General features: G+C 45.7%; 1 protein-coding gene across 1 annotated transcript; it reads left to right on the forward strand.

Annotated features, from left to right (window-relative positions):
- The first annotated feature begins 1,301 nt into the window (after window positions 1–1,301).
- sgpp2 (sphingosine-1-phosphate phosphatase 2) lies at window positions 1,302–22,394 on the forward strand. The gene is made up of 5 exons (XM_020474909.2): window positions 1,302–1,687; window positions 13,401–13,562; window positions 18,124–18,303; window positions 20,399–20,488; window positions 21,021–22,394. Exons 1-5 carry the CDS (start codon window positions 1,436–1,438, stop codon window positions 21,564–21,566), a joined length of 1,230 nt encoding a protein of 409 aa, XP_020330498.1. The 5' UTR covers window positions 1,302–1,435; the 3' UTR covers window positions 21,567–22,394.
- Window positions 22,395–22,477: the final 83 nt, after the last annotated feature.

Consider the following 22,477-nt stretch of genomic DNA (forward strand, 5'->3'; position numbering starts at 1 on the left):
GGAAGTCTCTTCCCCCATTGACTTCTCAAATCCCTGGCCTGTTCTGTTTGGTCTGTTTCCCAAGCATTTCCGGAAGTCTCGCGATGTTGTGCCTCTTGATTTAGAAACTGTGTTGTAATGTAACGTATGTCCTAACGACCACTACAGAGGACAATTGTGCACTTACAATAAAACAGAAATAACAATATTTGTTCACATTTTTTTCTTGGTAACATGTTTTTATTTCACCCCAAACACTTATGTCATGTAAAAAAAACGTTTTTTGTCGGGTCTCAGGAGGATATTATAATATTCGTTTTTGTTTGTTTTTTCCCCCCCACCTTTATTTAACCAGGTAGGCCAGTTGAGAACACCTTTATTTAACCAGGTAGTCCAGTTGAGAACAAGTTCTCATTTACAACTGCGTCCTGGCCAAGATGAAGCAAAGCAGTGCGACAAAAACAACAGCACAGAGTTACACATGAACAAAGCTACAGTCAATAACACAATAGAAACATCTATGTACAGTGTGTGCAAATGTAGAAGATTAGGGAGGTAAGGCAATAAATAGGCCACAGAAAGCGAAATAATTACAATTATCACTGGAGTGATAGATGTGCAGATGATGATGTGCAAGTAGAGATACTGGGGTGCAAAATAGCAAAAAGATAAATAACAATATGGGGATGAGGTAGTCGGGTGTGCTATTTACAGATTGGCTGTGTACAGGTACAGTGATGGCTTTGGGGATGACCAGTGAAATATACCTGCTGGAGAGCGTGCTATGGGTTGGTGTTGCTATGGTGACCAATGAGCTGAGATAATGTGGGACTTTACCTAGCAAAGACTATAACCTAAACCAACATAGGAAATTTGCACCTTGCAGCTTATCCCGTTTTGGGAATATTGCAGATGTATTATTCTGTATAAGGCCTAAAGTAGATACTTATTTTATTTGACCCATTAAGTCTTCAGGTTCAATATAACTTATTGAATAAAGGTATATAGCATAACCTTAAGCCCATTTGGCCTCATTGGGCTATATGTTGAACAAAATACTTAAAAATAAGTAACAAAGAAAGACACACACGCGCGCGCACACACAACACACACGCAGGACCTGCAGATAAACACAGGCTACATTGTTATTTCAAAATTATAGGCCGATTGTTATAGACTATTAGAATACATTGACAATTTAAAAAAAAGTTAATATAAGGGTTTAAAAAATAGTGGTTGATCTTTTCACGTAGTCTAAAGGTCGGTGAATTTGTCTGGCTTTATGACAGTTCGGTGCTCCTGGCGTATCCCACACACACCTGTCAAACCGCACCTGCACGCACAGAAAACACACCTCTGTGTGGGATGAGACAAGGGTGGGTAATGCGCTCTGTCTTAGTCTGTACCTGTCTGTCTGTTCTCATACACCTCATATGCTACTATTGAGAGAGTTGCAATGCTCAAACTGCTTAAACATCTCCATGGTTCGGAGCTTGTAGCCAAGTTCCAGAGGGCATGCGGTCTGTTCCTCATCGAAGCCGCGCATCAGAACGGAAACTGGGTGCACCCTCCGCGGAAGTCGCCGCTCATAGACGCAGAAGCACCTCACCAACTTGATCGACTGCGGTGCGGTAATGGACACGTTATTACCAATGAAAAGGACAGCAACTCAAATGACAAACACAAGGAAAATGGATACAGTGTTGGTGTAAGTGTAAACTTTTCTATGAGAGTTTGAGTTATTGAGTTGAAGAAACAGAAGAAGATAGGCTCCCACTGGGCAAAAACTGGTTGAATCAATGTTGTTTCCAGGTCATTTCAACCCCAAAATGTAATGCGATGACGTTGAATCAACGTGGAAAACTGATTGGATTTGCAAAAAGTAATCAATGTAAGATAATTTTGTATTTTTTTCACCTAACTCTTATCTCTTAACCTACTGTAAATCCAATGACATGGTAATTGTTTTGTAGATTTTACGCTTTTAATCCACGTTAGTTGATAACATAACCAAATGTAAAATAAAACTAGATTTTGAATTGATGTATGTGCCCAGTGGGCTATAGGCTACCTTCTCAGCGCTGGCGTTATGGGCAGGCCTTGGGAAGGTATAGCCTCTATTCCATACCTCCTTGCCCATTCAAATGAAATATTTCAAATTGACCATTTATATGACTGAAACACACACCAACAGAAGGACTCATCAATCATATAAAGCATCCGAACAAACTAAACTGCAACCCTCTGTCTCAGTTTGCTCCCGAGTGGCGCAGTGGTCTAAGGCACAGCATCTTAGTACAAGAGGCATCACTACAGTCCCTGGTTTGAATCCAGGCTGTATCACATCAGGCTGTGATTGGGAGTTCCATAGGGTGGCGCACAATTGTCCCAGCATTGTCCGGGTTTGGCAAGGGTAGGCTGTCATTGTAAATAAGAATTTGTTCTTTACTGACTTGCCTAGTTAAGTAAAGGTTAAATAAATACAAAATGTTTAAAAAATGTGTAGCCCATGTATCTGATGCTATCTGATCAAAAAGAGTATGGCATGTCATACTCTTTTTGGCCTGACTGCATCAAATACATGGGTTACATATTGTAAAACATAGGGGTGCTGTTTTGCTCACTCGGATGCTTTCTTCGTTGACATAGTTTTTCAGCCATGCAAATTGAAGGAAAGTTGGCGGGTACACAGTGCACTGTTCGGATGCTGGAATTATTTTTGAAGAACCTGTGAAGATAACTTACTTTTTGAATAGCACATCCAATAGGCCTAAAAGGGAAATGCTGGGGGAAATGTTTGTGGACTAATTGCCAAGCCTCGGTGTAAGGGGAAAAATATCATGATCTGATGAGCCCATATATTCAGTGGAAAGCTCTTAAAATACCTGAAAACCTTTCCTAAAAACAGCTGTCTGTCTTGAACTCACTGGACATTTTTGAGGGCCCGGAATAGGCTAGTTGATACAATGTTGCAAGTTTGCTGGTGGGCAGGACCCAGTTGATTGATTTGATACAATGTTGCACTTCACTAGGGATAGTTCAAGTCAAGAAAGATGAAAAGGGAGGCAGACAGCTGGAGTAGAGAGATGAATGCGATTTTTTAAAATGTTATTTATTTATCGGCTTTATGTATTTTTATTTTGTTGACCATGGAAGGCCCACTGCTACATTGGTCTATAGGCTATATCTGAGTTCCATGCATGCGCTCATTTCTTTAGCTGCCAATGGATCACGGTGTATCAATTTGATTTATTTGTATTTCACCTTTATTTAACCAGGTAGGCAAGTTGAGAACAAGCTCTCATTTACAATTGCGACCTGGCCAAGATAAAGCAAAGCAGTTCGACAGATACAACAACACAGAGTTACATGGAGTAAAACAAACATACAGTCAATAATACAGTATAAACAAGTATATATACGATGTGAGCAAATCAGGTGAGATAAGGGAGGAAAAGGCAAAAGAAAGGCCATGGTGGCGAAGTAAATACAATATAGCAAGTAAAACACTGGAATGGTAGATTTGCAGTGGAAGAATGTGCAAAGTAGAAAATAAAAATAATGGGGTGCAAAGGAGCAAAATAAATAAATAAATACAGTAGGGGGAGAGGTAGTTGTTTGGGCTAAATTATAGATGGGCTATGTACAGGTGCAGTAATCTGTGAGCTGCTCTGACAGCTGGTGCTTAAAGCTAGTGAGGGAGATGTGTTTCCAGTTTGAGATTTTTGTAGTTTGTTCCAGTCATTGGCAGCAGAGAACTGGAAGGAGAGGCGGCCAAAGGAAGAATTGTTTTTTGGGGTGACCAGAGAGATATACCTGCTGGAGCGCGTGCTACAGGTGGGTGCTGCTATGGTGACCAGCGAGCTGAGATAAGGGGGGACTTTACCTAACAGGGTCTTGTTGATGACCTGGAGCCAGTGGGTTTGGCTTCTGAGTATGAAGCGAGGGCCAGCCAATGAGAGCGTACAGGTCGCAGTGGTGGATAGTATATGGGGCTTTGGTGACGAAACGGATGGCACTGTGATAGACTGCATCCAATTTATTGAGTAGGGTATTGGAGGCTATTTTGTAAATGACATCGCCAAAGTCGAGGATCGGTAGGATGGTCAGTTTTACGAGGGAGTGTTTGGCAGCATGAGTGTGTCACGCCTTGGTCATTGTATTTTGTGTTTTCGTTATATATTTGGTCAGGCCAGGGTGTGACAGGGGTTTATGTTATTGTATTTCGTATTGGGTTGTAGTATTTGGGATCGCGGCTGATTAGGGGTGTTGTATAGGCTTGGCTGCCTGAGGCGGTTCTCAATCAGCAGTCAGGTGATTCTCGTTGCCTCTGATTGGGAACCGTATTTAGGTAGCCTGAGTTTCGCTTTGTCTTTCGTGGGTGATTGTTCCTGTCTCTGTGTAGTTTCACCAGATAGGCTGTAATTAGGTTTCACGTTCCGTTTGTTGGTTTTTGTATTTATAAGTTAGTTCATGTATCGTTCCGTCATTTGTTTTCATTAAAGATCATGATTAACCACCACGCTGCATTTCGGTCCTCTCCTTCAACAAACGAAGAACGCCGTTACAGAATCACCCACCACACATGGACCGAGCAGCGTGGTAACAGGCAGCGACAGCAGGAGCGGCGAAAGGAGGACGTTATGGACAGCAATGGCATGGAGTATACGACGTGGGAAGAAATCGACAGGTGGGCGGCCGACCCAGAGAGAGTGCAGGAGCCCGCATGGGATTCGCTTGAGCAGTGCGAAGAAGGCTATAGGCGAATGGAGTCGAAAAGGAAAACACGGCGGCGCAGAGCGAAACCCAAAAGTCACCCCAAAAAATGTATTGGGGGGGGGGGGCTCAGGGAGAGAGTGGCAGAGTCAGGAGTCAGACCTGAGTCAACTCTCCCTGTTAATCATGAGGAGCAGCGATATAAGGACTTCTGGTCTTGGGAGATGATATTAGATGGAAGAGGACCCTGGGCTCAGCCTGGTGAATATCGCCGCCCCAAGGAGGAAGCAGAGGCAGCAGGAGATAGGAGCCGGCGATACGAGGGAACATGGTTGGCAAGGAAGCCCGAGAAGCAACCCCAAAAAATTATTGGGGGGGGGGGCTTACAGGGAGTATGGCTATGCCAGGTAGGAGACCTGCGCAAACTCCCTGTGCTTTCCGGTGGGCTAGAGAGACCGGGCAGACACCGTGTTATGCTATGGAGCGCACGGTGTCTCCAGTGCGGGTGCATAGCCCGGTACGGTTCATACCAGCCCTTCGTATTTGCCGGGCTAGAGTGGGCATCGAGCCAGGTAAGCTTGGGCAGGCTCGGTGCTCAAGAGCTCCAGTGCGCCTTCACGGTCCGGTCTATCCAGAGCCACCTCCACACACCAGTCCTCCGGTAGCAGCTCCCCGCACCAGGCTTCCTGTGCGTGTCCTCGCTCCAGTATCACCAGTGCCCGCACCACGCATCAGGCCTACAGTGCGCCTCGCCTCTCCTGCTCTGTCGGAGTCTCCCGCCTGTTCAGCACAGCCAGAGCCTTCCTTCCCTCCTGCGCTGTCGGAGTCTCCCGCCTGTTCAGCGCAGCCAGCGTTTTCCTCCTCTCCTGCGCTGTCGGAGTCTCCCGCCTGTTCAGCGCTATCAGAGCCTTCTCTCTCTACAGCGCTGCCGGAGCCTCCTGCCTGTTTGAAGCAGCCTGAGCTGCCAGTCTGCAGGGTGCTGTCAGTCTGCAAGGAGCTGCCAGTCTGCAGGGAGCTGCCAGTATGCAGGGAGCTGCCAGTCTGCAAGGAGCTGCCAGTCTGCAGGGAGCTGCCAGTCTGCAAGGAGCTGCCAGTCTGCAAGGAGCTGCCAGTCTGCAGGGTGCTGTCAGCCTGCATGGAGCAGTCAGAGCTGTCAGTCTGCAAGGAGCTTCCAGTCTGCAGGGAGCTGTCAGTCTGCAAGGAGCTGCCAGTCTGCAGGGAGCTGTCAGTCTGCAAGGAGCTGTCAGTCTGCAAGGAGCTGCCAGTCTGCAGGGAGCTGTCAGCCTGCATGGAGCAGTCAGAGCTGTCAGTCTGCATGAAGCAGCCAGAGCTGTCAGTCTGCAAGGAGCTGCCAGTCTGCAAGGAGCTGCCAGTCTGCAAGGAGCTGCCAGTCTGCAAGGAGCTGTCAGTCTGCAAGGAGCTGTCAGCCTGCATGGAGCAGTCAGAGCTGTCAGTCTGCAAGGAGCTGCCAGTCTGCAGGGAGCTGTCAGTCTGCAAGGAGCTGTCAGTCTGCAAGGAGCTGCCAGTCTGCAGGGTGCTGTCAGCTTGCATGGAGCAGTCAGAGCTGTCAGTCTGCATGAAGCAGCCAGAGCTCCCAGTCTGCAAGGAGCTGTCAGCCTGCATGGAGCAGTCAGAGCTGTCAGTCTGCATAGAGCAGCTAGATCCGCCAGTCAGCCATGATCTTCTAGATCTGCCAGTCAACCAGATTCTTCCAGATCAGCCTGTCAACCAGAATCTTCCAGATCTGCTAGTCAACCAGAATCTTCCAGATCTGCTAGTCAACCTGAATCTTCCAGATCCGCCAGCCAGCCAGGATCTACCGGAGCCTACTACCTACCTGAGCTTCATCTCAGTACTGGGCTTCCTCTCAGTACTGGGCTTCCTCTCAGTACTGGGCTTCCTCTCAGTACTGGGCTTCCCCTCTGTTCCGGGCTGCCCCTCAGTTCCGGGCTGCCCCTCAGTTCCGGGCTGCCCCTCAGTCCCGAGCTGCCCCTCAGTCCCGAGCTGCCTCAATCCCGAGTTGCCCCTCAGTCCCGAGCTGCCCCTCAGTCCCGAGCTGCCCCTCAGTCCCGAGCTGTCCCTCAGTCCCGAGATGCCCCTCAGTCACGAGCTGCTCCTCAGTTCTGTGGGGTTCTGGGTGAGGACTATTAGGCCATGGTCGGCGGCGAGGGTGGATTATCCCAGGACGCGAAGGGGAGGAACTAAAAAAAAATATGTGCCCCCTATGGAAATCAAAATCCCTTCCAACTGATCAGTTCTGACAGCGGTCCTGTACCTTCCGACAGGTTTTTCTTGTTAGTCCACCCTTCTTTGATTGAAGGTAGAGATTGCTTGCAGATTGATTATCCGATGGCCAAAAGGTATTTTGCAGTCTTATTCATTGAATTTGTTTTGAAGAATGAAACCAAGTAGGCTATGAGTAGTCTAAACAAACAACCCAACATCCGTGTTTGTTTTGGGGTGTTTGTTAGGCTATTCAAATGTGACATAACATAGGCTACATAGCCTATGACCTGACTTGAGAATTTAGCCTAGGCTATTATTTTGTTTAAGCTACTTTAAACTTAGATACAACAGACATTCAATATCGAAAGTAGTTCCAACCTGATGAGGACCGCTGAAGGCCTTCAAATCAAATCAGATTTTATTGGTCACATACACATGTTTAGCAGATGTTATTGCGGGTGTAGCGAAATGCTTGTGCTTCTAGCGCCGACAGTGCAGTAATATCTAACAGTTTCACAACATACAGTGCCTTGCGAAAGTATTCGGCCCCCTTGAACTTTGCGACCTTTTGCCACATTTCAGGCTTCAAACATAAAGATATAAAACTGTATTTTTTTGTGAAGAATCAACAACAAGTGGGACACAATCATGAAGTGGAATGACATTTATTGGATATTTCAAACTTTTTTAACAAATCAAAAACTGAAGAATTGGGCGTGCAAAATTATTCAGCCCTTTTACTTTCAGTGCAGCAAACTCTCTCCAGAAGTTCAGTGAGGATCTCTGAATGATCCAATGTTGACCTAAATGACTAATGATGATAAATACAATCCACCTGTGTGTAATCAAGTCTCCGTATAAATGCACCTGCACTGTGATAGTCTCAGAGGTCCGTTAAAAGCGCAGAGAGCATCATGAAGAACAAGGAACACACCAGGCAGGTCCGAGATACTGTTGTGAAGAAGTTTAAAGCCGGATTTGGATACAAAAAGATTTCCCAAGCTTTAAACATCCCAAGGAGCACTGTGCAAGCGATAATATTGAAATGGAAGGAGTATCAGACCACTGCAAATCTACCAAGACCTGGCCGTCCCTCTAAACTTTCAGCTCATACAAGGAGAAGACTGATCAGAGATGCAGCCAAGAGGGCCATGATCACTCTGGATGAACTGCAGAGATCTACAGCTGAGGTGGGAGACTCTGTCCATAGGACAACAATCAGTCGTATATTGCACAAATCTGGCCTTTATGGAAGAGTGGCAAGAAGAAAGCCATTTCTTAAAGATATCCATAAAAAGTGTTGTTTAAAGTTTGCCAAAAGCCACCTGGGAGACACACCAAACATGTGGAAGAAGGTGCTCTGGTCAGATGAAACCAAAATTGAACTTTTTGGCAACAATGCAAAACGTTATGTTTGGCGTAAAAGCAACACAGCTCATCACCCTGAACACACCATGCCCACTGTCAAACATGGTGGTGGCAGCATCATGGTTTGGGCCTGCTTTTCTTCAGCAGGGACAGGGAAGATGGTTAAAATTGATGGGAAGATGGATGGAGCCAAATACAGGACCATTCTGGAAGAAAACCTGATGGAGTCTGTAAAAGACCTGAGACTGGGACGGAGATTTGTCTTCCAATAAGACAATGATCCAAAACATAAAGCAAAATCTACAATGGAATGGTTCAAAAATAAATATATCCAGGTGTTAGAATGGCCAAGTCAAAGTCCAGACCTGAATCCAATCGAGAATCTGTGGATAGAACTGAAAACTGCTGTTCACAAATGCTCTCCATCCAACCTCACTGAGCTCGAGCTGTTTTGCGAGGAGGAATGGGAAAAAAATTCAGTCTCTCGATGTGCAAAACTGTTAGAGACATACCCCAAGCGACTTACAGCTGTAATCGCAGCAAAAGGTGGCGCTACAAAGTATTAACTTAAGGGGGCTGAATAATTTTGCACGCCCAATTTTTCAGTTTTTGATTTGTTAAAAAAGTTTGAAATATCCAATAAATGTCGTTCCACTTCACGATTGTGTCCCACTTGTTGTTGATTCTTCACAAAACAATACAGTTTTATATCTTTATGTTTGAAGCCTGAAATGTGGCAAAAGGTCGCAAAGTTCAAGGGGGCCGAATACTTTCGCAAGGCACTGTATATCCCAAAAAACACGTACATCTAAGCAAGGAATGGATTAAGAATATATATACACATATGTCAGAGCAGCATTGGACTAAGATACAGTGACATAGTATAGAATACAGTATATACAAATGAGATGGGTGATGCAATATTTACAAACAATTAAAGTGACTAAGAAACCGTAGAACAGTATAGAATACAGTTTACACATATGAGATGAGCAATGCAAGATACGGAGACATTATTAAAGTGGCCAGTGATTCCTAATCTATGTCTATAGGCAGCAGCCTCTGATGTGCTGGAGATGGCTGTTTAACAGTCAGTGGTGTAATATAGAGTACAATACAGTATAGACATATGAAATGGGTGATGCAATATGTAAACACAATTTTAAAATGACTAAGACACTATAGAATAGTGTGGAGTGCAGTTTATACATATGAGATGAGCAATGCTAGATATGGAACATTATTACAGTGGCTAGTGATCCATTTCTTAAAGTGGCCAGTGATTCCTAATCTATGTCTATTGGTAGCCACTCCTGATGTGCTAGTGATGGCTGTTTAGCAGTCTGATGGCCTTGAGATAGATAGAAGCTGTTTTCAGTCTCTCAGTCCCTGCTTTGATGCACCTGTACTGACCTCGCCTTCTGGATGATAGCGGGGTGAACAGGCAGTGCCTCGGGTGGTTGATATCCTTGATGATCTTTTTGTCCTTCCTATGGCATCGGGTGCTGTAGCTGTCCTGGAGGGTGGAAAGTTTGCCCCCAGTAATGAACTGGGCAGATCGCACCACCATCTGGAGAGCTTTGCAGTTGTGGGCGGGGAAGTTGCTGTACCAGGCAGTGATACAGCCCGACAAGATGCTCTCGGTTGTGCATCTGTAAAAGTTTGTAAGGGTTTTAGGTTTTAAGCCACATTTCTTTAGCCTCCTGAGGTTAAAGAGGCACTGTTGCGCATTATTCACCACACTGTCTGTGTGGGTGGACCATTTCAGTTTGTCAGTGATGTATACGCGAAGGAACTTGAAGCTTTCCACCTTCTCCACTGCGGTCCCATTGATGTGGATAGGGGGGTGCTCCCTCTGCTGTTTCCTGAAGTTCACAATCATCTCCTTAGTTTTGTTGACATTGAGTGAGAGGTTATTTTCCTGGCACCACATTCCCAGAGCCCTTACCTCCTCCCTACAGGCTGTCTCATCATTGTTGGTAATCAAGCCTACTACTGTTCTGTCGTCTGCAAATTTGATGATTGAGTTGGAGGCGTGCTTGGCCACGCAGTCATGGGTGAACAGGGAGTGCAGGAGGGGGCTGAGCATGCACCCTCGTGGGGCCCCAGTTTTGAGTATCAGCGAAGAGGAGGTGTGGTTTCCTACTTGTTCCTCTTGTCCAGATGGGACAGGGCAGTGTGCAGTGTGATGGCAATTGCGTTGTCTGTGGATCTTTTGGGGCGGTAAGCAAATTGAAGAGGGTCTAGGGGGACAGGTAGGGTGGAGGTGATGTGATCCTTGACTAGTCTCTCAAAGCACTTAATGATGACAGAGGTGAGTGCTACTGGGCGATAGTCATTTAGTTCAGTTACCTTTGCTTTCTTAGGTACAGAGACTATGGTGGTCATCTTGAAGCATGTGGGGACAACAGACTGGGATAGGGAGAGATTGAATATATCTGTGAACACACCAGACAGCTGGTCTGCGCATGCTCTGAGGACACTGCAAGGGATACCATCAGCCTTGCAAGGGTTGACACGCGTAAATGTCTTACTCACGTCGGCCACAGAGAAGACAAGCCCACAGTCCTTGATAGCGGGCTGCGTCGGTGGCACTGTATTATCGAGCGAAGAAGGTTTTCAGCCTTTCCGGAAGCAAGACGTCGGTGTCCGCGACTTGGTTGGGTTTCCCTTTATAATCTGTGATTGTCTGTAGAACCTGCCACATCCGTCTCGTGTCTGAGCCTTTGAACTGGGAGTCAACTTTGTCCCTATACCGACGTTTAGCCTGCTTGATTGCTTTGTGGAGGAAATAACTACACTGTGTGTATTCTTCCATATTCCCAGTCTTCTTGCCCTGGTTAAATGTGGTGTTTCACGCTTTCAGTTTTGCGCGATTGCTCCAATCTGTCCACGGTTTCTGGCTGGGGTAGGTTTTAATAGTCACAGTGAGTACATCATCTCCTATGCACTTCCTGATAAACTCATTCACCGTATCGGTATATGTGTCAATATTATTTTCTGAAGCTACTCTGAACATATCCCAGTCCACGTGATCAAAACAATCTTGAAGCGTGGATTCCAATTGGTCAGACCAGCATTGAATAGTCCTCACCACAGGTGCTTCCTGTTTGAGTTTCTGCTTATAGGAGGGGAGGAGCAAGATGGAATTGTGGTCCGATTTGATGAATGAAGGGTGAGGGAGGGCCTTATATGCATTCTGGAAGGTAGTATAACAATGGTCGAGTACAACAATTAGCAGCGCGAGTACAACAATTAATATGTTTGATAGAATTTCGGGACCCTTTTCCAAAAATGTGCTTTGTTCAAATCCCCAGCTACAATAAATGCATGCCACGTCCTGACCATAGAGAGACCTTATTTTCTATGGTAGAGTAGGTCAAGGCGTGACTGAGGGGTTTTCTAGTTATTATTTTCTATGTGGGGTTCTAGTTTATTTGTTCTATGTTGGTATTTGGTATGATTCCCAATTAGAGGCAGCTGGCTCTCGTTGTCTCTAATTGGGGATCATATTTAAGTAGCATTTTTTACACCTGTTTTATGGGATATTGTTTTGAGTTAGTGTATGTTACACGTTATTGTTACGGTTCGTTGTTTGTTTCATTCTTTCTTTGTTGTTTTGTGCGTTTCTAATAAATAATATGTGGAAACCATATCGCGCTGCAGCTTGGTCCGATAATTATTCCAGCGAACGTGACAATGCAGCCTCAGGATATATGGATTCCAGTTTGCATAAAGTCCAGTGAAGTTCTTTGAGGGCCTTTGTGGTGTCCGCTTGGAGAGGATATAGACCGCTGTTGCTATTATTGACAAAAATTCTCTCAGGAGATTGTACGGTCTGCATTTAATTGTGAGATATTCTAGATCGGGTGAACAGAACAGTTACACCATAAGTGATTAATCATAAAACATATACCTCCACCCTTCTGCTTCCCAGAGAGATGTTTGTTCCTGTCGGCGCGATGTACTGATAAACCAACTGGTTTTACCGTGTCAGACAGTATATCTTGAGAAAGACATGTTTCCGTGCAGTAGAGTACGTTACAATCCCTGGTGTCTCTCTGAAAAGAAACTCTCGCCTTGAGCTCATCAATTTTATTATCCAGAGATTGGACATTAGCGAGTAAAATACTCAGGAGCGGTGGGTGGTGTGCATGCTTCTTAAGTCAGACCAGAAGACCGCCTCGAGTACCTCTCCCTCTCCGGTGTGGTTTTTGGTCAGCATCCGGAATAAGTTAGATTGCTCTGGGGAGAGCAAACAAGGGATCTGCTCCAGAGAAGTCGTAATCCGGGTTGTAATGCTGGAAGTTCTGGTGAGTTATCGCCACTTTAATATCCAAAAGTTCTTCCCGGCTGTGTGTATGACACAAAACAATTCTTGAGCTAATAACGTAAAAAATAGTACATAAACAAACAAAATAGTGCAGAGTTGCTTCAGAGCTATTCGCTGTGCTGTCATCTCTGTCGCCACCATCATGATGAAGCTGGCGCGGATGAGGATGATGTCACAACTGGATCAGACGTGCTTCTGTTTCTCTTTTCCCTCCATCACACATTGGCGGTCCTGATGGTTCCTGGAAATGGAAGTGCCTAAAACATGTTTGTCAAATTATTTTCCAAAAGACAAAATCTTTTTCTAAATTGAAATCAGAAGTAAACTGCCATTCATTGCATTTCATAGGCTATCCATGTGACTCGTGAGATAAAGACTTCAACTGACAACGCTGTCCAAAAGCTGGAATTGATAGCAATGCTCCATGGTCTATTGAGAGTCTGCTCCTGCTAACTTGTACAAGTTGTACAGGTCGAGCCGAGGCCATATACAAATAGTTAATTTCACTATATGTTCATTTGAGGCTACAAGTGCTTCTTGTTCAGAATATGGTTACAGATGAGTGAAAAGGATTGGAATGACAATGACCAGCAATGAGTCTTCTTTTTGTTATTATACTGTAGGCTACTCTGCTTTTACACTGTGAATGAGTGGCAAAAACCATTTACTGTAATTAATAAGGTTTCCCGCTTTTTCTAGTCTCAGATATCCCTGATCTTACATTGTGGGAGGCAACCGGTTTGTCTAGAGAGACTACTAACTCTGTACCCACCCACAGGTGTCTTCTAGGCCCCAGTATGAGGTGAGGAACCGGCTGCTATACTTCCTGTTCCTGGTGTCGGCCGGGCTGGGTCACGAGGTCTTCTACATCACCTTCCCTCCTTGCTTACACTGGAACCTGGACCCCTTCCTCTGCAGACGCCTTGTCAACATCTGGACCGTAAGTCACCTGTGGTTGCAAAAGAGAGAAAATATCTTTGTGAGTTAGGATGGTTTGAAGAACAGAGAAGGTACCAAATGGAACCATATTCCATATATAGTGGGCCCAATGTGACCTGGTCAAAATAAGTTAACTATATAGGCCCCTACTTTTTACCAGGGCCCATAAGGCCCACTATATAGGGATTGGGGTGCCATTTCGGATGCAGACACAGTCTTCTCTGCGCTTCAAACCATCCTCCCAGACATAAATATTTTCTTTCTCTCTTCCACTGCTACCTATTAAATTCACACCTGTGGTTTCATTACAGAAAATAAATGTTGAACTGGAAATACCCACACCGATATGGTATACCAAAGCAGTGTCACAGACTGATGCCTTGCTTGAACATCCCATACCATCTCATGTTTATCATGTGTGTAAGAGAGAGTGTGTGAGACAATGAAGCTCTTCTTCTCCTTCTCCCTCACCTCCTCTCACCCCTTACCCCTTTCTGACCCAGCCTTTCATCCCTGCCCCCTTACCCCTGTCTGACCCAGGCTTTTAACCCAGCCCTCCTTACCCCTCTCTGACCCAGCCTTTCATCCCTGTCCTCCTTACCCCTCTCTGACCCAGGCTTTCATCCCTGTCCTCCTTACCCCGCTCTGACCCAGCCTTTCATCCCTGTCCTCCGTACCCCTCTCTGACCCAGGCTTTCATCCCTGTCCCCCTTACCCCTCTCTGCCACAACCTTTCATCCCTGCCTCCTTACCCCTCTCTGACCCAGGCTTTCATCCCTGTCCCCCTTACCCCTCTCTGACCCAGCCTTTCATCCCTGTCCCCCTCACCCCTCTCTGACCCAGCCTTTCATCCCTAACCCCTTACCCCTCTCTGACCCAGCCTTTCATCCCTGCCTCCTTACCCCTCTCTGACCCAGCCTTTCATCACTGTCCCCTTTACCCCTCTCTGACCCAGCCTTTCATCCCTGTCCTCCTTACCCCTCTCTGACACAGCCTTTCATCCCTGCCTCCTTACCCCTCTCTGACCTAGCCGTTCATCCCTGTCCCCCTTACCCCCCTCTGACCCAGGCTTTCATCCCTGCCTCCTTACCCCTCTCTGACCCAGCCTTTCATCCCTGTCCCCCTTACCCCTCTCTGACCCAGCCTTTCATCCCTGTCCTCCTTACCCCTCTCTGACCCAGCCTTTCATCCATGTCCCCCTTACCCCTCTCTGACCCAGGCTTTCATCCCTGTCCCCCTTACCCCTCTCTGACCCAGGCTTTCATCCCTGTCCCCCTTACCCCTCTCTGACCCAGCCTTTCATCCCTGTCCCCCTTACCCCTCTCTGACCCAGGCTTTCATCCCTGTCCCCCTTACCCCTCTCTGACCCAGCCTTTCATCCCTGTCCCCCTTACCCCTCTCTGACACAGCCTTTCATCCCTGCCTCCTTACCCCTCTCTGACACAGGCTTTCATCCCTGTCCCCCTTACCCCTCTCTGACCTGGTCCTGACACCACCATGTCCCCAGGCCACAGGGACCACAGGGGCCACAGGGACCACAGGGCTCAGGTGGACTGGTGCTACAGGGTGATGGGACAGGCAATAGAACAGAACAGGAGGGTCCTTAAATTACTCAGTATTTGGCAAGCAACAATTAACAATCCCACAATTTCAACCAGTGTTATAACTGTTTATTACTGAGTTATAAACATCTAATAATGAATCGTTAATACTCATAGATCATCTATGTTCCTACATCTAGGTATGCTTTGACCATGAAGCTCAAACACACACATGCACGCACACATACACACTCTGATTTGAGTGTCAGTAAGTTTGTGTGCACTGTGTGTCCTTTCCTCCAGTGCAGGTGTATGCCCTCTGAGCGACCTGCCCATGTTCTTCCTCAGGGGAGGAATGGTTTGGGAAGTGAACTCTGAACCCCCAGCCACCTGTAAACACCAACACACATGCTTGCTTGCTTGTTCATACACGCACACACACACACACACACACACACACACACACACACACACACACACACACACACACACACACACACACACACACACACACACACACACACACACACATACACACACACACACACACACACACACACACACACACACACACACACACACACACACACACACACACACACACACACACACTCCTCTAGTTGATCACAAAAGCACCTTATTACAGGGTAACACGCATCTTTTCTTCATGATCGTAACTAACACCACTGATTTACAGACTGTGACCCTCTCCACTCTGGTCCTCTTCCCGAAGCATGCTGTATTGACAGGACTTACCATAGCATTTATTACATACTCAATTACATACTATTACATACTGTATTACATACTCAAACCACCTACTGTATGTGTTCTCCCCCTGTAACCAGTCTGATCACTAGAAATAAACTTCGATTTCGGACATTTGAAAAGGTCCCCAGAATGTTGATATGCCTTCCTCAGCGAAGTACACTGCTTAGACAACTGCACCACCAAGTTTACAATGCTCTGGCAAGCTGTCACATCATGACAGTTGTTTGTTATTATGTTGTCTTAAGCCTTCCCCAAACCATAGCCCTAACCTCAACCCCTCATAATCATTGCCTAAACTGTTACCCTTTCAGTGGTTTCTGTCTTAACCATGTAACTGTGCGGCATTAATAAATATGTACTTTCATGCATAATATATGAGATTTAGAAGGGAAACAGCCCATTTCTCCTTTCCCACGACCCTCCCATGTTGATCAAAGTCCAGAGTGACACTGGGACCAATCAACACTCTCATTCATTCAGCTAAATCTGCACTGCTGCTATCTGTTCATGACCTGGATCATCTGTAACTCATCTCTTCATGTGATGGTGCCTTGCCAGTCCTTTGATGTGTCCCACATAACGAGCCTAATGTGTTGGCCCACTGTATAGGTTGATCTGAGGACAGTACCAGTGAGATTGATATGATCGGTGGTCTGTTAACAAGGGCAGGGTACGATATTATTCAGATTCAGATTTGCAGGTGTGATTGCAGGGTAGAGTGAAAATATTAGGCTCCGAGCTCCAACATGCAGGACCAAGTGAAATAAAATAATAATAATTGTCATAAAAAACAACAACAATATAAACAGAAATAGCACTATACATTTCATAACTGTAGCAGTGATGAATAAATAAATGTCTATTGGGGTGGAGGCAGAGTAAATGGTGCCCATGTCTTGGAGGCAGTAGCATCAGGGACAGTATTTCTTCCGAGGGAACAAGTGGCTGATTGCTAAAGTGATAGTGACTCCCCTCCCTCCCTCCCTCCCTCCCTCCCTCCCTCCCTCCCTCCCTCCCTCCCTCCCTCCCTCCCTCCCTCCCTCCCTCCCTCCCTCCCTCCCTGCCTCCCTCCCTCCCTCCCTCCCTCCCTCCCTCCCTCTCTCTTCCTCTTCTTTTCCTTCTCTCTTTCAGTATTAATCTCTGGTTGCTATGTTAACCATGAGGATAAGAAGCCTGTAGGCAGTTTTATCTCTCATAGACCATGGTTACTGAAACACTCACTGATTATATCAAATCAAATCAAATCAAATTTATTTATATAGCCCTTCGTACATCAGCTGATATCTCAAAGTGCTGTACAGAAACCCAGCCTAAAACCCCAAACAGCAAGCAATGCAGGTGTAGAAGCACGGTGGCTAGGGAAAACTCCCTAGTTTATTATACTGTCTCCATCCTGTGAATAGGAATAGTCACCACCTCTATATCTTTCTTTCTGTCGCTCGCATACTCCTTCCTACCCCCTCTCTCTCTCTCTCTATCTCTCTCACTCTCTCTGTCTCTCTCTCTCTGTCTCTCTCACTCTCTCTGTCTCTCTCTCTCACTCTCTCTGTCTCTATCTCACTCTCTCTGTCTCTCTCTCTCTGTCTCTCTCACTCTCTCTGTCTCTCTCTCTCACTCTCTCTGTCTCTCTCACTCTCTCTCTCTCTCTCTCTCACTCTCACTCTCTCTCTCTCTCTCTCTCTCTCTCTCTCTCTCTCTCTCTCTCTCTCTCTCTCTCTCGCACAAAGGTTGTAATACAACATATTTTTTCTGCACAAACTATGTATCACTAAAATATCAGTTGTTTCACAAGCATTGTCAAAGAATCTGAATGTGTACAGGGCCTACGTGGAGTGTGTCTGTGTTCCTGTAGGTGTAGAGACAGTCACCATCAACTGAAGACTCTGTGTCAGCAGCTCATGGCTGTATTTGATTCTTAAAGTAGATTGTGTTACTGGGCAACTGCAGACTGTGCTCCGTTTATAGAAGTGTGTCTTGCATCTTCTTGCAAACTGGTTGCTACACACTGAATGCTTACTTATTTATAGGATACTGTGTGGCCATTCTTAATGGAGCATTGAACAATCAGATTAGCTTCATACATTACAATGTTTTTGATGTATTATTTCACAGTAAAAGTGTAGAGATCCATCCAATCAATCAAATGTATTTGTAAAGCCATTATTAAGATTTACCCTCCTCTCCACCTTCTCCTGCCCTGCCCTTATTTTCTCCTCCTCTTCTCTCTTCCCATTCTCTCCTCTCCTCCAGATGGTGATGTACATCGGCCAGGCCCTGAAGGATGTGCTGAAGCTGCCACGCCCTCTATCGCCCCCAGTGGTGAAGCTGGAGAAGCGTGTGGATGCTGAGTATGGCCTTCCCTCCACCCACGTCATGGCCACCACCGCCATCTTCTTCACCCTACTCCTCAGTGCCCCTTCCAGGGTTCAAGTGAGGCCCATGCAGCACCCTGAGCCTCTTGGGTCCCCTGCCAAGCTTCTGATACTCAGTCTTGGGCGAGACTCATCACTTGCTCACTCCCCTGGGACAAGGCCTGTACAGAACTATAGATGTAAAATAAATATGGAGAGTTTGGTGCCAACATAGTTATTCCCTACAATGCTCACTAACAGGGATGTAAACACATTTGTGCACAATATTTGAGACAAATAAGCTTTTTGTGCGTATGGAAAATGTCAGGGATTTTTTATTTCAGCTCATGAAACATGGGACCAACACTTCACATGTTATGTTTATATTTCTGGTCAGTGTAGTTTGCCGGACTCTGTACAGCCTTGTCTGAAAACCCCCCGACTTGCCTCTAGACCTTCAGTGTATGCAGATTTGAAGGACCTGAAATAGGTGTACGCATCTCTGTTCAGAGGGCTTGTCTCTCCTGAGTCCCTGAGTCCTGACCCTGACTGCCCTTCCTGGCAATGTGCTGGGAGGGGCGGAGCGGCCAGTCACCTTCATTCACCATCAGGCACCAACAGTCACCATCAGACACCAACAGTCACCATCAGACACACCCACACAGCTGCTTTGTTCCTCTGATAGACTAGAGTAAATGACTGTCGATCTCTCTTCACTCTCTCTCTCTCTGCTCTCTGCTCTCTATCTCTACTCTCTCTCTCTACTCTCTCTCTCTATTCTCTCTCTCTCTACTCTCTCTCTCTCTATTCTCTCTCTCTCTGCTCTATCTCTCTGCTCTCTCTCTCTGCTCTCTCTCTACTCTCTCTGCTCTCTCTCTCTCAATTCTCTCTCTGTCTCAATTCTCTCTCTGTCTCACACAGAACAATCAATCAACCAGCTACTCAAACAACACCAGCCTCAGATACAGTGGTAGTGTACTGCAGTGGTGACATTGATTCTGAGAGAGCATGCATAGCTATGCATGTGGTGACTTAGTTTTTGTTTCTGAGAGGGTACATAGCTATAGATGTTTAGTGGTCTGAATGCCCTGAGGCGATCTCTGAGGGGTGAAAGGTCAGGACAGTCAATCACAGTGGCCCCTCCATCCCAACATCCTTTGTGTCCATTCAGAGTCCATTCTTCATGAACTTCTTCTGAAAGCCCCCCAACTGCAAGGGGAAGGAACAGACACATGAAAGAGAGGAGGAGGAGGAGGGAAGGAGGGGAACAGGAGAAAAGGAGGTCAATGAATACACATGACATAGGCTCTCTTCACTGTCATTGAAATGGAGGGAAACAAAAACACAAAATGGGCAAATTATTTAAAAGGGTGGAGAGGGAAGGGGGGATGGACAGAGACAGTTGAGCAAAAACAGAGGATGTCTTTAAGGCAGTCCATATGTCAAAGTGGCAGAATAGATGGATGACAGATAGAAGATGTAGTTGCCTTAGGGGGATGTAGATGGATGACAGATAGAAGATGTAGTTGCCTTAGGGGGATGTAGATGGATGACAGATAGAAGATGTAGTTGTCTTTGGTGGGATGTAGATGGTTGACAGATAGAAGATGTAGTTGTCTTAGGGGGATGTAGATGGATGACAGATAGAAGATGTAATTGTCTTTGGTGGGATGTAGATCTATGACAGATAGAAGATGTAGTTGTCTTAGGGGGATGTAGATGGATGACAGATGGAAGATGTAGTTGTCTTAGGGGGATGTAGATGGATGACAGATGGAAGATGTAGTTGTCTTAGGGGGATGTAGATGGATGACAGATAGAAGATTAGGGGGATGATGGGAGTTTCTTGCTTCCACCATCATAGTCTGACAGTCCCAAGCTGAGGAGGTTTTCAGATCATATCCATAATTCATCAGAGTATCAGAGAATGTATTTTATCAGAATGTTGTGTATTTTGGAGTAGTGTGTGTGTTTGTGTGTGTACCCAGGTCTGAGTCAGTGGAGGCTGCTGAGGGGAAGAATGGAGAGAATGGAATATTATCAGAAACATAGAAACCGTGTTTGATACCATTCCACTCCAGCCATTACCACAAGCCTGTCCTCCCTGATTAAGGTGCCACCAACCTCCTGTGGTCAGAGTGTGATTTGTGTATACCTCTATTTTCTGTCCACAGTTCCAGTTTGAAGTGGGTCTGCTTGTGGCGGTGGTGCTGTCTGTGTTGGTGTGTCTGAGTCGTCTGTACACAGGCATGCATTCTGTTCTGGTAAGTCTCTTCTGCTGCTCTGCCCGACAGTACTGTATAAAGTACTGTATAAAACACTCAGACCCAATGCAGGATGTATTATTCATACTGTATGTCTGGCTGGCACTCTTAGCTAGGGGGACCTGCCTTTCACTTTGACACTCATCATGCCTTTACATAAGAATACGTAGTTCATCATGACCTGTAAAGAGTTTTTGGAGTAAATATGAGATAACGGAGGTTCCAGAGCAACACTCTGACCAGAGGAAGCTGGTGAGAGGAGCTATAGGAGGACATGTCTGGAAAGAAAGAAATGGAACGGTGTCAAACATATAGAAACCACATGTATGACTCTGTTCCATTAATTCCACTCCAGCCGTTACAATGAGGCTGTCCTCTTATTGCTATTCCCACCAGCCTCCTCTGACTCAGACTAGCACTTCATCACCATAAAGAGCACATCACCCTTCAATCAATTATGAATATATCTGTCTAAGCAGTTACAAAAATGTATAACATACATGTATATACTCCCACTCCCTGCTGGTTTCAGGACGTGATCTGTGGTGCTCTAATCTCAGCCACATTAATGTTGGTCACCTATCCATACTGGGAAACCTTCGACCGGCTCCAGCTCACCTCCCCACTCTCCCCCATCGGGGCATTGGTACTGGCTCTCTTCCTGAGCTACACCTACCCTGAGCTGGACCATTACACCACCACGCGGGGGGACACCACCACCATCCTGGGGGTGGGTGCAGGCTGTTCTGTGGGCTACTGGGTAAATGAGAGGCTGGGGGAGACATTTGAACCCCAGGGGGTGCTACCCATACCCCTGCCAGCACTAACACTGGGTGGCTTAGCCCTGGCCAGCTCCCGCTTTGTGGTGGGTGTCGTGGCGTTGGTGGCAACTCGACAGATAATGAAGACAGCCAGTCTGTGGGTGCTGTGCTCCTGGTATGGAGTGTCAGTCAAAGACATAGACGCCAGGAGAAGGAAGGAGATCGAGGTGCCATATAAATTCACCACCTATACTTCTATAGGCCTGGTCCACTCTATTCTGGTCAATAGACTGTTCATAGTACTGGGACTGCTATGACCCAATGCTTTTATGAACTGTTAAAATATATACACTACCATTCAAAAGTTTGGGGTCACTTAGAAAACAGTATCAAACACAGTTTCTGTGAAGGGAGTAGGACGCAGCGTTGTACAAGATCTTCAGTTTCTGTGAAGGGAGGAGTACACAAGATCTTCAGTTTCTTGGCAATTTCTCACATGGAATAACCTTTATTTCTCAGATCAAGAATAGACTGACAAGTTTCAGAAGAAAGGTCTTTGTTTCTAGCCATTTTGAGCCTGTAATCAAACCCACAAATACTGATGCTCCAGATACAACTAGTCTAAAGGCCAGTTTAATCGCTTCTTTAAATCAGCACAACCATTTTGAACTGTGCTAACATAATTGCAAAGGATTTTATAATGATCAATTAGCCTTTTAAAATGATAAACTTAGATTAGCTAACACAATGTGCCATTGGAACACAGGAGTGATGGTTGTTGAGAATGGGTCTTTGTACGCCTATGTAGATATTCCATTTTAAAAAATCTGCTGTTTCCAGCTACAATAGTCATTTACAACATGAACAATGTCTACACTGTCTTTCTGATCAATTTGATGTTATTTTAATGGACAAAAAAAAAAGTGCTTTACTTTAAAAAACAAGGACATTTCAGAGTGACCCCAAACTTTTGAACAGTAGTGTAAATATAAGACATTCTAGGATCCGGTCATCATTCAAGTGTTGTGTAAGAATGTTCTGACATTTACATTTCTTTTTATACATCTGACATTGATTCTATATTTTTCACATATCGTGAATCTTTGAAAGACTGAAGACTAATAAAAAGACTCCATGATCTTATTTAACGTGGTTACTTGCCTTAGTTATTTCTGACTTCACCATCACACGGAAACAGACCTAAGCAAACACCTGCAGTTACAGTAGT

Source organism: Oncorhynchus kisutch, linkage group LG18 (genome assembly GCF_002021735.2).
Source record: "Oncorhynchus kisutch isolate 150728-3 linkage group LG18, Okis_V2, whole genome shotgun sequence".
Classification (NCBI taxonomy): domain Eukaryota; kingdom Metazoa; phylum Chordata; class Actinopteri; order Salmoniformes; family Salmonidae; genus Oncorhynchus; species Oncorhynchus kisutch.

Bases quoted from the DNA above. Each gene is read 5' to 3' on its own strand.
- sgpp2 (XM_020474909.2), top strand. From the start codon at position 1,436: ATGCTCAAACTGCTTAAACATCTCCATGGTTCGGAGCTTGTAGCCAAG. The intron at 1,688-13,400 runs GTAAGTGTAAAC...ACCCACCCACAG, and splicing joins AAAATGGATACAGTGTTGGT to GTGTCTTCTAGGCCCCAGTA. The intron at 20,489-21,020 runs GTAAGTCTCTTC...TGCTGGTTTCAG, and splicing joins CAGGCATGCATTCTGTTCTG to GACGTGATCTGTGGTGCTCT.